The following is a 15,227-nucleotide window of genomic DNA, read 5'->3' as shown; positions in this document are numbered from 1 at the left end:
TACGATTACGGTGAGTAATGTATCCCATATATATCTATTTCGATATCGAACGGTCATCGCATTGGCAAAGGAGCACCTGCAAGAGGACACGTGCTCTGCTGGAACCATGCAGATACTCTTTGAGGATCTGGCTGAGTTATGTGATGCTTGCTTTCTAAACTACTGTCCTGGCACATCATTCATAATTAAAATAAGTGTCAGGCAGGATTTGTTGTGGACTCGTGAGGGTGGTTGAGGCAGGTTTTGTTCCTGGCTTCTTGTGATCGTGGTAAAACGTTTTGAAGTCTTGGCATGAGTGGGACTGAGGGTACGTTCCTGTCTTTCAGTGTGGCTGGACTTGTTGTCTTTTTGAAGTTAGTTAAATTTGTTGCAACACTTTGTGTGATCTCAAACTGTTTCCCCTCCTACAGGTATTTGAAGGAGTTCCGCACAGAGCAGTGCCCGTTGTTTGTGCAACACAAGTGCTCACAGCATCGGCCCTACACTTGCTTTCACTGGCACTTTGTCAACCAACGCCGACGCAGATCAGTACGCCGCCGTGATGGCACCTTTAACTACAGTCCTGACATCTATTGCACAAAGTACGATGAGACCACCGGACTCTGTCCAGAAGGGGACGAGTGAGTATGCCTTACTATGTGCCACAACTGCCCTTTCCAAAATGTCAGATTACAAGCCTTACTGTAGTTGGACCAGGTCTAGTTTGTTAGTTAAGAGCGCTTGGGGACCAACTCCGTTGGTGACGGTGCGCGGTAGAAATACCTTTAACATTAACAAACCTTCATTCACACAGGGCAGCAGTCATATATTTTCTGATTCAGGAATGGATGTTGGAGCTAGGCATACAGTGTTTTAAAACCAAACGATGGGGTACATTTGGAACCCATTTAAACAAAAAAAAGAATTTACATCGTTTTTATTGTTAAACATGATCATGTGTTTGGACTGCGATTTTCACAATATGCATCATAAAATGATTCAGGGTTTGTATGTTTAACATCAGCATGGTGCTCCTTCGAGGAAAGTCGTGCGGACTGCAGATTAGCATTGTTGCAAGATTTTATGACGTTTCACTTCATCCTGGGGATTGAAGTTAAGTGGACAAGCAATTCTGTAAACTAACCCGATTGCGAAAAGAAAGATATTGGTAAGTAAGCAGAGGTTTAGCAGGGGGGAACGCTCAGTATAATGTAAATGATCTTATATAGCGCCCTTCTTTGACTTTTGGTGGCCTTGCTCTGTGCAGCTCATTAAGGAAAAAAATGCAGACGATCGTTAGTGGGACAGCGGAAGAGGCAGATGCAAAACCTGTGGTGTTGATGGGTGCAGGACTATCCAGCTCCTCAGTGCCAGTCCGCTTTCTATGGGTTTGGCAGAGAGACTTGACAGTATGTTATCCATAGGGAAGAGCCCAAGAGCTGATAGATTGCCACAATCAGCAACTCTTCATGCCTACCACTTGCCTCTTGCAGATGGGTACTATTTCTCTGCCTCTGTCAATCTTGTGCTTGCTTTCTGGCTAGCTCTTTCACTCTCGCTAGCTCTCCCAAACAGGCTCTCGCTAGATCTCTCTCTTGCACGATTTCTCGGATTCTCTTGCTAGCATCGCCAGCTCCCTCCCACTCTCTCAATCACAACAAAAAAACCATCTACGAGTTGGCATATAAGGGAAAGAGGGCTGCCTGGAAACTCCAGGCATTACCATAAGCAACATGTTCAGAGTTATGGGAGACAAGAACGTTTGGTTTAAAGAGAATTTGAGGCATCAATTTCACCTTCCTTAGTATATTGGTTGGTAGGCTGAGAGATACCTCGCTCTAACATGCAACAGTGCTGTTTTCAGTGGCCTGCTGGGACTTTTGCCTGTCAGGGCATCACCCATCGGGAGCAATGCAAGTCGTTTGTCAGGCGTATATCCGGGCAGGGGCTGAGTTATTGCTTCTTTCTCCCAAAGGCCTACCCTGCTGTTTCCCACACGGCCCAAACTCCTCACACAATGCTCACAGGCAAAAAACCAGACTGCTCACCCCAAAGGCCTCACTGTGCACTGGATGGTGTTTTCCTGTGCATATCCCCACACCAGCATCTGCATATATCTCTTGGAGAGACTACACCCATCTACGGTGACTCAAGTTAGGAGTGGAGTGGCCGGACAATTTTCCCCCTGTTTTTCAGGTGGAAAGTGGGGTCCGCCAAGGCTGTGTGTTGACCCTTCTGCTTTTTATTCTTTATACCAATGGCTTGTATGCTTACTTATTGAAATGTTCATCTGACTTTCCTAGGCTGGGCAATAGGCATCTGCCTTTACTCGCCTATGCAGATGATACGGTTTACTAGCTCGCACCCCCGGATCTTTACAACACCTTGTGGATGATTGTTCTCGTGTTACGCATAATTTGGGGCTGAAGATAAATGCTCAGACTTCGGCCGTTATGGTCTGTTGTAGAGGAAAACGTTCCCCAAGATTTGCAGCTATTTTGGTAAGGGGAGCACATCCCAAGAGTGGACCATTTTGATTTTCTGGGGTGAGATTCTCTGCTTATTTTGGGGGAGATGCACATGTCCATGTGCAGTCCCTAAAATGTAATCAGGCAATATGGTGGGGGTAGTTGGCGCTCTGATACCATTTAAAATAAATCAGATTGAGCTTGTGCTCAAACTCTACCATGGCACAGCTACTTCTGTGGCGAGATATGGTACGGAGCTGTTGGGACTTGGCAATCTGGAGCATATTCAGGTGGCAGAGAATGCGTGTTTTAAAGTATCTTGGGGCTGCCTGGGTCTACCCCCAGTTTTGCAGTTTACAAAGATTTGGGCTGTTGGTTTCTGGGCGATCTGGCTACATCCTTGCTGGCGAGTCATTGGCTCAGAATCTGGAGGAACATCAAAGTGACGCTGACCCAGGAATTAATCAGTTATTTGATGGGTAGAGATTCCTGTTTAAAAATCCACTCGCTGGTTAATTCAGGCATGGGGTCACTGTTTCTCCATGCCAACTTTACACTTCCCCCAAGGCTATAAAATCTGCGAAAGCGAGTGGGCGCCAGTATATTCTGTCAAGAAGAGTGTCTTGGAGATCATGAAGCCGGCCAATAGGAAACATTTGATTATTTTGCTCTCTGTGGGGCGCCTAAAGAAGATCTGGCACACTTTATTTTTTTTGTTGCCCTGCTTTTGTTTCGATTAGAGAGCACACATTGAAACCCATACTGCAGGGTGATGGCTTCCGATGCTACAAGCCTGCATTGTATTATCTGTTACGGGTGGACTCTGTTCAGGTGGGGTGGGCTGTTCTGATGTTGTTAAGGCATGCTCTGTTTTTGTGATAACTTTTACTAAAATCCTTGAATTTATGAATTTAGTGATTTTGTTTTTAAGGATTTTCAAAAGTAATTTTAAATGGTTTAACTCTTATTTGTAATATTGATTGTTCATTTTATTGTGTTATTATGGTATGCTTTGTTTTACTGAAAAAAACCTTTGATGATGATATTTCTGCCTGACCATCTCCAACAAGGTGATTACAGGAAACCTATGTTTTTATTTGCTACTATTTTTACTGTTTCTTTTCAGTTGTCCCTTCTTGCACCGGACCACTGGTGACACAGAGAGAAGATACCACCTCCGCTATTACAAAACTGGAATATGTATTCATGAAACAGACGCTAAAGGCAACTGTACTAAGAATGGGCTTCACTGTGCCTTTGCGCATGGACCCCACGATCTTCGCTCTCCAGTCTATGACATCAGGTGGGCAGCCGAGCAGGTCCATTCTCTTTAAGACTTCTAATGAAAGAAGCAACTATTTGCCTAGTTTGCCGGGAGATCCTAATATTGTGATGCAATGCCACTACTTGCAGAGGAGACAAAACCATATAATCAATGTTTGCTTTTTGTTTAATTGGTATACGCTGATGTGAGCAATAGATGGTTGTTTGATTCTGGTGGGATAGATTGTTAGATACCTATCATATGTTCATACTTCTACACCTTTTTCTGTACCTTAAGGGAGCTTCAGGCAATGGAGGCTTTACAGAATGGTCAGCCAACAGTCGACGGCAGCATAGAAGGTCAGTCTGCAGTTGCTGCTAGCCATGCCATGATTGAGAAAATTCTAGGCGAGGAGCCTCGATGGCAAGGCAAGTACATGATCATGAAAGAGGATTTGAATTTGAAATTCATTGATAATTGGGGTAAAATGTGTTTGTGTCCTTTACTAGACAGTTTAGTTCTACACTATTTTAGCATGCACTGAGCTTTCTGGCTCTCTTTTTTATATATCCCTGAGGTCTGCTAAAATCTGAGGGAAATCTGCAGTTACAGGTTCAAATTATAATGGGGTGAATGTTCCTCTGTATTTAATGAAACCATTAAAATTGGTGTGTGTCTATGTATATATTTTAATTTTTATTTATTTTGTGATTCGCTTTACATAAAACCTTACACGATAAATATCAATAAAATAAAACCGCTACATCATTATTTCATATTTATGTTGCTTATTATTTATTTACTTAGACATACAATACACAATAAAACACACAGTAATAATCATCACTAAATACAATACAAATACAGAAACATTTCTTCATATAAAAAGCCGATAATAAATATTTCTCTGTGAGAGAGAAAGCCAATTCAGTTCAATCAGAAATGTCTCCTAGCTGTTCACAAATTACCATCAGAAATGATATCAAAGTAATTGATAACGACAAATGATTAGCAGCACGTAGACGTGACCACTATTTGTGACCACATGCGAAGTCGAATGAATAACACAATTAAAATCTAAAATACATTGCAGTAAAAGTAGTTCAAATTCTAAAATGAGATGAAACCGTGTTTCCTTCTTGTTCATTTTGCAAACCCTCCTCTATACCAATACAGAGTCTCAGCATCTCTAGGATCAGATAGCAATTCAAGCAAAGCGTAGTAAGTGGTCTCAAAACACCCTTGACAGGGCTTTTTCAACATATCTGACCAACTACTGGGCTCAAATATTCCTGTATAGCCTAGGAGCACTCTGCTTATCCCAGTTTGCTATAGAGTCCCAAGCATTTCCATTTATTATTAATAAATAAAAACTCTAAATCGAAGGGAATGGCAGCTTCTACTAAAAATGCATGACAATCTCCCATAAAATCGTGTAGTGCTTTCTCAGATCCTGCCCGATAAGTATTGCAGAGTACTTTAAAACATATTCTTTTCACATTACATCCAGACCCTGTGGTAGTCTTATTTGACTAAGTTTATATGAGGACCTGGAGTCCAGGTTTAACTCCAAGTGAATAACCTCTTTAGGCACCAAACGGGGTAGATTAAGCACCGCCCACCAGGTTTTGCCTTGTAGAATATTAAGAAACTTTCCAATTCTGTTAGGGAGGAATTCCATTCCATACCACATAGTAAGTTTGTAAAATATATTATCTCTGGGAGAAGTGAATAATAATACTTTCTCTGAATCATCTGGATTTGTAAAAAAATTGGGTAACTTTTAGCCTTCAGTTTCCCTTTCACCAATTGCATGTTTTTTACTAGAGTAAACCTATCTATCCCAAATAACTCACTCTCCACCACCTCGAAAACATCCCCATCAATATACCACTTAACATTCCTGGCTCCGCCTTTAGCATTATAGTGCAAAACGTGACACTTAGGAGGATTGGAAACCAGATTATTCTCCTTCACATATGCCTCTGTGCTCTCATGCCTTCTTTTAAATCCAATGGGGGTTTCATCTAACATAAATTCATCAGCGTACGCTAACCAGCCTACATCTGACTCCGCAATTCTCTGTGGAAAGTAGGAGGCATGTTGAAAGGCAGAGCCCAGGTCTGACACATAAAGATTCAACCGTGTTGGAGCTAGGAAACAGCCCTGTGTTAACCACAAATTCCTCGACAACACGCCTTCCATATTAAGTCTTACTATTAGTCTATTAGAGTGGAGGCAAATAAGTATATTTAATAAACCAGCAGGTATTTCCAGTTAGTAATTTTCCGCCAAATTCTGGCTCTATCTACCCGATCGAAAGCCGCAGACATATACAAACTTGGTAGATACAGCAGCTTCCTTGGACGTCTAAAGCCAGTCTGGTATAAGCTTAGACACCCCATATCCTCCATCCTGTGTACTAAATCTTTACACGTTGAATCTATCAAGAAAATGAGTCTGCAGTTAAGAGGAGAAGTGCAATCTCCCTTCAATCTCTCTTCTTAAAGATTGGCCTACAATAGAGACAGCCCATGGTTCTGGAATGACTAATGTCATGGCAACCTGAGTAAAGAGTTAGCAATATCTCGGACCATAAACTGACATTCCTTGTTAGGATAACATTAGAAATGCCATTGGGCTCGGCTGCTCTAGAATTTGTACACTTTTTCAAGCCCATCTCCACATAAATATAATCAAAATCAACCCCTTAACTGCCATGGGCGATTTCCCCCCAGTGCCAAGGCCTTTTTTAGTGATTTCGGTATGTGGCCATTCAATGCCTTGTAACTTTTTTGTTACATGAGATATCTCGGCCAAATGTGGCCCCTTTATTTCCCACATGTAGGCGGTCGTAACGCCTCCCAGGCATCCTAGGTTGCTGTAGGGGGGCAAGAGAAAATAAGCAAAAAGGGTAATATTTTGTGATTTTTCAAGCAATGCCAATAAAATGATGTACAAAGAAGCCTGTGATTTTTTTCCTTGTAGGAGCTAGGATCAAATGGTTTGCTGTGCTGAATTCCCCAATTACCTGGCTTTCAAGAACAGGTTGAGTGGAAACGAAAAAAAAAAATATTTTGATGTGGTTATCAACCGTTTTGTGAGAGTTAGGCGATTTTGGCCATTTTTGCCAATTGGACATGCATGGACGTAATGGAAGAAAAGGGTAGGAAAGCTGAATTGGAGGATAGAAAGGCATACATTTCTGAAAAGTAGACAAAATTCCAATTTTAGTGGGGGTGATTTACATAGGTCGGGCAACAAGTAGGTGGGGAAAATGCCATATATTGGGGGAAAAGCGGGAAAATGACCGAAAAAAAGGTATGTGGTGGACATGGTTGGCTTGGTACTGCAATGGCTTCTATGAATTTTGAGAAAAGGAATGCTCCGCTACATTCCCCCGACTCTTGCAGTTAGGAACGCACACATTTTTTGTAGTGTTTTACAAAACAAGCAGTACCACAAGCCAAACACTGAGCCATGATACACAGGAGTTTTTAGCTTACGGCCTGAACAGGTACACTTAGCATGTGTCAATCAGTAAAACCAATGTGGTGAGGATCGGCAAGCATACATATTTTGAAAGAGCACAGTCAGACCTTTTCAAAGGTAGGTGACTTGTGCAGGTTACAAAAGTGTATGGTGCCTAAAGCAGCGACTAAATGTAAGGCACATTTGGGAAATTAAGGGGTTGTGTGACAAAGGGCACCAGCAAATGGGTCAAAACGTTAAAAAAAACACACAAACACAACAAATGTTATAACTTCCCCCGTTCCCACAGGTGTCCTGATGAAAACGGTACCTCACATGTGTGAGGACACCTACCTGGGTTTCAAGGGGAAAGCCTAAAACACAGGTAACCCCAAGTCTGTTGACACGTGAATTTCCCACTTTCAGCAGATGGCCACACCATACAGATATGGGCCTCGGGTGTCCAAGCTGCCAAGGAAAACAGGGAACCCCATGCATTTCTGAAAAGAGGACACCCGTGGGAATCTGCAGAGGTATGATTTGCACAAATCGGCCCAGAATTTATTACCCAGAAGCCTCACGCATGCCTCCCTGGGCCTCCTACAAACAGCTGCGTGAGGTACACCCCCCCCTCCATTTGGGGTGGGGGAGACAGGCCCACCAGTGGGTGGGGCATTAAGGTTTGGGCACCCCGGGCCAGATTGGCACACCAATGTGCCCCTCTGCGCCAAGGCAAGTTTAGTAAACAAAGAAAATCATTGAAAATGACAGGCTGCCCTTTAGCAGGGGCTGAGGGGCACCCTACACCGCTGGGGAATTTTCTAATGTGAAGGGGGGGGTGCACCTCTCTACCCCCAACCTAAATGAAGGGGCTGCGCATCTCATGTAGCCCTCCCTGGGGGCAGATAAAGGGGGGGGCTGTCCTGCACTCCTCCCTGGGCTCAAGCATCCCTTCCTAGGAGCAGATATCTGGTCCCAGGGAGGGCTGCATGACATGGCACCCACTCCATTGCGGGTGGGGGAGACGGGGTCACTACCCCGTCCCATTAGAAAATTCCCCGTCCCTTCAGGGTGCCCCACAGCCCCCTAAAATGCATTCCACCATTTTCCATTTTTTTCTTTGTTTATGAAACTTGCCTTGGCACAGAGGGGCAAATTGGTGTGCCAATCTGGGCCCAGGATGCCCAACCCTTACTGCCCCCCCCCACTGGTGGGCCTGTCCCACAATTTTTGGGGCCCCACTCTCCCCAAATGGGTAGCGGGGGCACCTCATGCAGGCCTCTCTGGGCCTCCTACAAACAGCTGCGTGAGGTACACCCCGCCCTCCATTTGGGGTGGGGGGGAGAGGGCCACCAAAAATGTGTGGGACAGGCCCAGGGCAGTGAGGTTTGGGCACCCTGGGGCCAGATTGGCACACCAATGTGCCCCTCTGCACCAAGGCAAGTTTCGTAAACAAAGAAAATGGTACACTACACTTTAGGGCAGGCTGAGGGGCACCCTAAACCGCCAGGTAATTTTCTAATTTAATGGGGGGGTGACCCTCTACCCCCCCACACCAAATGCATGGGGGCATCTCATGCAGCCCTCCCTGGGGCCAGATGCCCCTTCCTAGGAGCAGATATCTTCCCCCATGGAGGGCTACAAGGGGTGCCCCCATTTCCCCTTGGGGTGAGGGGGAGAGGGCCATCCCCCTTTTCTGTAAAATAAATCCCTGGTGGCTAGTGCCCCTCCCCACCCAAAATTCCCTTTTGTAATTTTTTTTATTTCATTTTTTTTTCATTTTGCCTCTTCCCTGGGGGCAGATTATCAGCCATATGCCCCCAGGGGGTCCTAACCTGCAGGCCCCATCCTTTGGGGGGCCTGCACCCTTGACGCTTATTCCTGGTGGTCCCCCCATCCCTCAAATGAATGGGCGGGTCACCTCATGTACTCCTGCCTGGGGGCATAAATCTGCCCCCAGGGAGGGCTACAAGGGGTGACCCCCCCTTTCCACTTGGTTTGGGAGCGGGAGGGCCACCACCCTTTCAGGGGGTCAAAAAGATCCCAGGCCCCCCCACAGCCCTGTTCATTTTTTTTAATTTTTTTTTTTTTGGGTCCCCTTCCCTGTGGGCAGATGATCAGCCATCTGCCCCCAGGGTTTATCAGATATGTGCTCGCATGCTTTGGGGGCTGGGGGGGGAAGAGGGCTGCTTACTGTAAGGAGCCCCCCACACCCCCACGTCACAAACATATCCCTGGTGATCCAGTAGGTTGAAATATAGCCTGAGATCGAGGCAGAGTAAGCTGAACACTCACCTTCTGTTTTCACCGCGGCATCCGAAAATGGCTGCCACAGTGAAATTACTCTCAATTTCATGTCGTCGTGCGTGTGAAATTGAAGGTAATCCAACCCCTGGGCAGTGAAGGGGGACCTCCCCTCACATAGCCCGGGGGTTGGATTACAGTTTTATGCGATCCCTGCAGGGATCGCACAAAACAGAGTGCCGAAAAGGACGAGGTATCCCATCCTTGGCAACAGGGAGGTAATCCCAAGGACGAGATACCTCTTCCTTGGCACTAAAGAGGTTAATTCTCCACAGAATTGTTTTTAGTACATCTACAACAACTTCATTGCTCTTGTCTTAAAAAAAAAGCGTTGAATAGTGATTAATCTATTCAGCTTCCAAGATGCAATTAATTTGAGTGGTTAGGAGAACTACTTGTTGCATTCAACATTCACCACACGTTAATCAGTTTTTTGTTATACTGAATGTACAGATTAATTTTATGGATCTTTAACCAATTTTTGTAATCTTGCTTGTACCTCTTACATGTTACCTTTTTAACAAGCATAGCCAGATCACTATTCACATTTATTCTCACCTCGTAGTTCACGCATGCTCTATATTAGAATCGGAACTCAATATATAATCTATGGTGGAGTTCAAGAAAGGCCCATATCAGGTCGGTTTCACAGGCACTTATCCTAGCAGATTGCCATTAAGTCTATACATGTTCTATTTTGTCATACGTTTGCCAACCCACTCTCCAAGGATTCCTAATCCCACCAAAAGCGAGACCATCGGTTCTCACTCCATTACTGGACCAATTATCAATGTCAAGATTTGTTAATTGGCAGTTAAAATCTCCAGCACATAACACTGTTGCATCAGGGAACTTTAGACCACCACTGCCACCTTATTCCATCTATTTCGCCCCGACAGGTGGATTCTTCCTCCTGCAAACGATTACTGTAGATGTTAATAAGAATAGGATAAAATTCACTGGGCTTTATTTAGGGGAGTTCCACAACTACAATGGAATTCAGGGGAGTCTTCCATTCTTCTGCCAATTAATTCAGGTCATTCCTGATGGCGGTTATCAAAACACCAAATGGTTGACCCTTTTGACTTTTACTTTAACATCTATCAGTGGGGCCTCCCTAACCCAGGTTTTCTGTAGCCGAACCAGCTTGAACTTTTTGAAGCTTGTTTGTATTTGTATTAAGAAAGCTTTTGAACCCCCTTAAGTTCCAGCTTAATAGAGGCACCATACCTGCAGTAGGCATTCTGCAAATAATGTATCATGTTACACTGCGCATACCATTACTGCACAAATGAAAATGTAAAATTTCGACACACCCATTTCACCACATTTATATGTGGGGGCTGTGTGAAGTTAATAATATGGATGGGTAATGGGGGTCTGCAGGGGAAATGCCCTAAACAAGACCACCAAAATTCAGCATTTTGGTTTTTGCAGTACAACATGTGCAGTGATCCACAGGTATTACTACCATTCCTCAAGTAATGCATCTACCCGCGCACCCAACCAACTTCATCGATACTCAGACTACCCCGTCGCAGCTGAAGAGTCTGTTCCAGAGCAGGACAGCCCTGGTACCATTTCAGGCCCTGAAGAGCTGTTCGATTGTGAATCTTGAGACTCCTGTGGTCCCCAGCTCGGAACGGCAATCGCCAAGCTCTGCTATGGAGGCTACACCTGGCGACAAGGCTAAACATAATACACCACCCCACAAAACCATTTTGGCACCCTCCGTAGGACCGCCAAGTAAACATATACACTTTAGGATCCAAGCGTACTTCATTGACTGTTCTGTCAAAAGGTCCCAGATCCTCTGCAGAGAAAACTATCTCAGCAACCATCATGGTTGGTCGAACCTGGGACACATATTCCTAATGTTGATGCTGGGCTCTAAACCTACGTCCACGCCGAACACCTCCACACCAAAGGGTCCTGTGCCTGTACAAAAACACGTAGAAAACAACAATTAATGTTCCTAAAACAAAGCACACGCACACAGAATTCACTTCCCTTTCGTCACATGATCTCAAAAAGAAGACACAAACATTAGAACAGGGCAAAAACCACTGCAGAAACTCTTCTTCCACCACAAGAAGCCGTAGGCCTGTGCGGCGAATGGAAAAACAAAGGTTTGAGGTAAGCATGAATAAAATGGCCTTCTTTTGTAGAGTTTCTTGAAAAAACACCCTCTCCAGTAATAGAATTCCTGTTAAAGAGGTAATATGTGATGAGTCCTCACAAAAACCCTTTTGAATGGATTGTGTCCTCCAATGTATTCCTCATCTTTGATAATCATGTCTTGCCTCGACTGCTTCGGAAATGAATTCTCGGCAGAGGGTGTCTTGCGTCGATCGAATCAAGTCGATGTCCCTCGAAGGACTCCGTCGAGGGTGACATCATCGGGTGTAGAAGTAGCACGTGCGGCACCCGTTGGCCTTAGTTCTCTTTTTCCGCAAATTTGTTTGCTTCGGAGACTCGGCGCGCCTCGCTAGTATTTATTTACTACACATTTCTTCAAATATCGAAAAATCATCGACAACATGTCTTCGTCATCAACCCAGACTACACCTCGCTCGGGTTTCAAGAAGTGTAAAGAATGCAATTCGAAAATGTCCATCACGGGTCCGCATCGCTCTTGTCTGGGGGAGGGCCACGACACGGATTTCTGCTCGAAATGTCAGGCAATAACAGGAAAAGCCCTGCGAGAAAGGAAGGGGAAGTTGCAGGTAGGCCGTTAATATAAAATTGATCGTTCCTCAACGCAAGAGCGACATAAAGAGATCGAGATCCCATAGTGGTTCCCACCACTTGTCGTCCTCGACGAAACGATTGAAGAGACGGCACCATTGGTGGCTATCCTCTTCATCATCGTCGGACGAATCCCCCAGAAAATGGAAGTGCCCCACCAAATATTCTTCATCTGCATAGGGAGGCATTTTGTGTGAAAATGCTGGAAATATTCGAAAAAGGGCAAGCCTCTGTCTGCGCCTTCTTCGGAAGCCGGCCGAGAGCAGTCCCGTTCTGACACTTGCGCACCCTTGGGCCCGGGTGGTCGAAGAAAAACCCATCGAACCTTTGAGTTCTCGGATGGAAAAAAAGTCACCCGAATCGTGATGATCGCTCGAGGTCCTCGACGCCGCCGAAGACTCCACACACCTCGAAGAAGAAATCGTTGAAGAAGGCTGTCGAATCCTCAACGCTATCAGCGCCTTTACCATTGACGCCTTTGTGGACACCAAAACTATTGGCACTGAAGATTCCTGTGGTTTCAGCACAGCTTTCTGAGCATGTTAAGACTGACAAAAGTGCTAAACTAAAGATTTCTCTAAAACCTGCTACACCTTTGGTGGTTCCTGAGAAAATGTATACCCCTTTTACTAGAGAGGAGTACTTTAAATACCTTTCTTTGATTTTTGAGGAAGAAGAAAGATCTGAGGAAGAGGAGGTCCCCTTTGGTCCTGAATTTGGAACTCCAAATGTGCCATAATGTTTAATCTCAGAGGAAAGTATGATGAGAGACCTTATTGACGCACTGCACAATGCCAGTGGTGTTGATTCGAGTTTGTCAGGCCAGAGCCAGGAGAGCACGCTGACTCTTTGTGTTGGCACCTGATGTCAAAGGTGGTAGAATATCTAGGCTGGGCTTGACCACCAGTTCAATTTATCCAAGATGACCTTGCTGATATTCTGGACCAAAGTCCACCTACAGACCCAATCTTACCCTTTCATGTGGCATTACAAAATAGGGTGGCCAAAATTGTGAGTCCCGGATTCTATCCCTGCGGTGGATAAATCCCTCACAAAAAAATACTGCCCTTCCTATAGCGAGCCCGGCTATCTGTCCAAGCACCCCACTCCTGAGAGTCCGGTGGTCCAGGCAACCACAGCTACATCAAAGAAGCCAGCATACCCTACCATCCCTCCGGATAGGGACGGCAAGCGTGTGAATTGATGGGTGTGCAAGATATTTTCAGCTGGGAGTATGGCCTTGAAGTCGGTCAACTCCACATGTACCTTAGCCAAGTTTCCGTATACTCTGTGAGAGTGCATATCCATGGCGGCGGAGCACATTCCAGAAAAAGAGGAAAGGGAGTGTTCCCTAGCTATTTAGTATGGCAAAGAAGCCATGTGTGAATCCCTTCAATCTGGATTGGACACTGCAGACAACATCAGCAGGTCCATGGCTACAAGCACGGTAATGTGCAGATTTGCGTGCTTGCGGAAGTCTGGTTTCGCACCAGATGTGCAGGCCCGTCTTCTAAACATGCCATTTGACGGGTCTCACCTCTTTGGCAACAAGGCTGATGAGAGCCTTGAGAGGCTGCAGACCTCAAAGGCGGCTGCCAAATCTTTAGGGGCCGATGTTAGGCAACCGCAGCCTTTTTGTTCTTCAGGACAACCATGGAGGGGGCGATCCTGTCGTTACTACTCCTCATTTGGAAAGTCGAGAGGAATGGCCAGTCAAAGAGGCCAAAGAAGAATCCCTCGTGGTGGACTAAGAAAAAGTGCAAAGCCAGCTCCAGCTTCCTTGCCATCGGCAGCTGCAGCAACCACTCCAAAACCACTTTGAGAGCTTGGGCCACAAATCACTGGTGGAGTGGTAGACTATCTCAGCATCGCGAAGAATGGCGAGCCATTACTTTAGATGCTTGGGCTCTGGAGACAATCGCCCAAGGTTACTGCCTTCCATTTATAACGCAGCTTCGCAACAATCCACTGGGATAACATTCTTTGAGGATTCCAGATCCGCTCCTTATGCAGGAAATATTAACCGTGCTAGAGAAAGGTGCTATAGAACCAGTGCCTGTAGCGGAGAGGAACAAGGGTTGGTATTCCCCATATTTCTTGATTCCCAAAAAGGACGGTGGACTGAGACCCATCTTGGACTTGAGATACTTGTTCAAGTACCTCAGGCAGGACAATTTCAAGATGGTCACACTTTCGCAGATTCTTCCGGCCCTCCAGTTACAGGATTGGTTGGTATCATTGGACCTTCAGGATGCTTATTTTCATGTGCCAAACCATCACAAGCACAGAACATATCTGAGGTTCACCGTTGGTGGAGCGCACTATCAATTTCAAGTCCTGCCATTTGGGTTGACTTCTACTCCGAGGGTCTTCACCAACCTGATGGTGGTGGTGGCAGTGCATCTCAGGAGAGGGGGATTCATGTCTACCCCCTACCTGGACGATTGGCTCATCGGAGAACTTTCTCCCGAACAAGCCCTAGATCATCTGTCACCTGCCACTCCCTTCACAGACTGGGCTTCTCCCTCAATTTCAAGAAGTCACAGATGACAGCAACTCCAATATATCGTACTGTAGCTGTAGCTGTACTAGACACATCCTTGGGAAAGAGCTCACCACCCAAGGTGAGGGCTCAAGACATTCTTCAGATGGTTACCAAATTTCAAACTGCCCAGAATCTTGCGGCCTTCGATTTCTTGAGGTTGCTCGGACTCATGGCATCCTGCATTTTTCTGGTGCCAGAATCCCGCCTGAGAATGAGAATGTGTTCAATGGGCTCTAAGAACACAATGGTCCCAGTTCTCAGGAAAGATGACGGACCTACTTCAGGATCCAAGCAGCGTAGCACAGGATCTTCTGTGGTGGGCCTGCGAGGACAACATTCTGAAGGGAGAACATTTTTGGCAACCTTGGCCGGAGATTACAGTAGTGACGGACGCCTCACTCACAGGGTCGGGTGCCCATGCCAGCGATCTAACGGTCAGCGGTCGTTG

At 45.6% G+C, this 15,227-nt stretch overlaps 1 protein-coding gene across 3 annotated transcripts in view; it reads left to right on the top strand.

The window, feature by feature from the left end:
• Nucleotides 1-15,227, top strand: part of UNK (unk zinc finger) — a 1,622,654-nt gene that overhangs the window by 153,934 nt on the left and 1,453,493 nt on the right. For all 3 annotated transcript variants that reach the window (XM_069654746.1, XM_069654744.1, XM_069654745.1), the window contains exons 2-4: nucleotides 411-620; nucleotides 3,574-3,750; nucleotides 4,009-4,139. In XM_069654746.1, coding sequence (XP_069510847.1) covers nucleotides 411-620; nucleotides 3,574-3,750; nucleotides 4,009-4,139 — 518 coding nt within the window. The remainder of the gene's footprint in view (nucleotides 1-410; nucleotides 621-3,573; nucleotides 3,751-4,008; nucleotides 4,140-15,227) is intronic.

The sequence above is a fragment of the Ambystoma mexicanum genome, chromosome 3q (assembly GCF_040938575.1).
Source record: "Ambystoma mexicanum isolate Mex_15411 chromosome 3q, UKY_AmexF1_1, whole genome shotgun sequence".
Classification (NCBI taxonomy): Eukaryota; Metazoa; Chordata; class Amphibia; order Caudata; family Ambystomatidae; genus Ambystoma; species Ambystoma mexicanum.
Note: the sequence above shows the minus strand (reverse complement) of the source record. Positions and strands in the feature narration are given on the sequence as shown.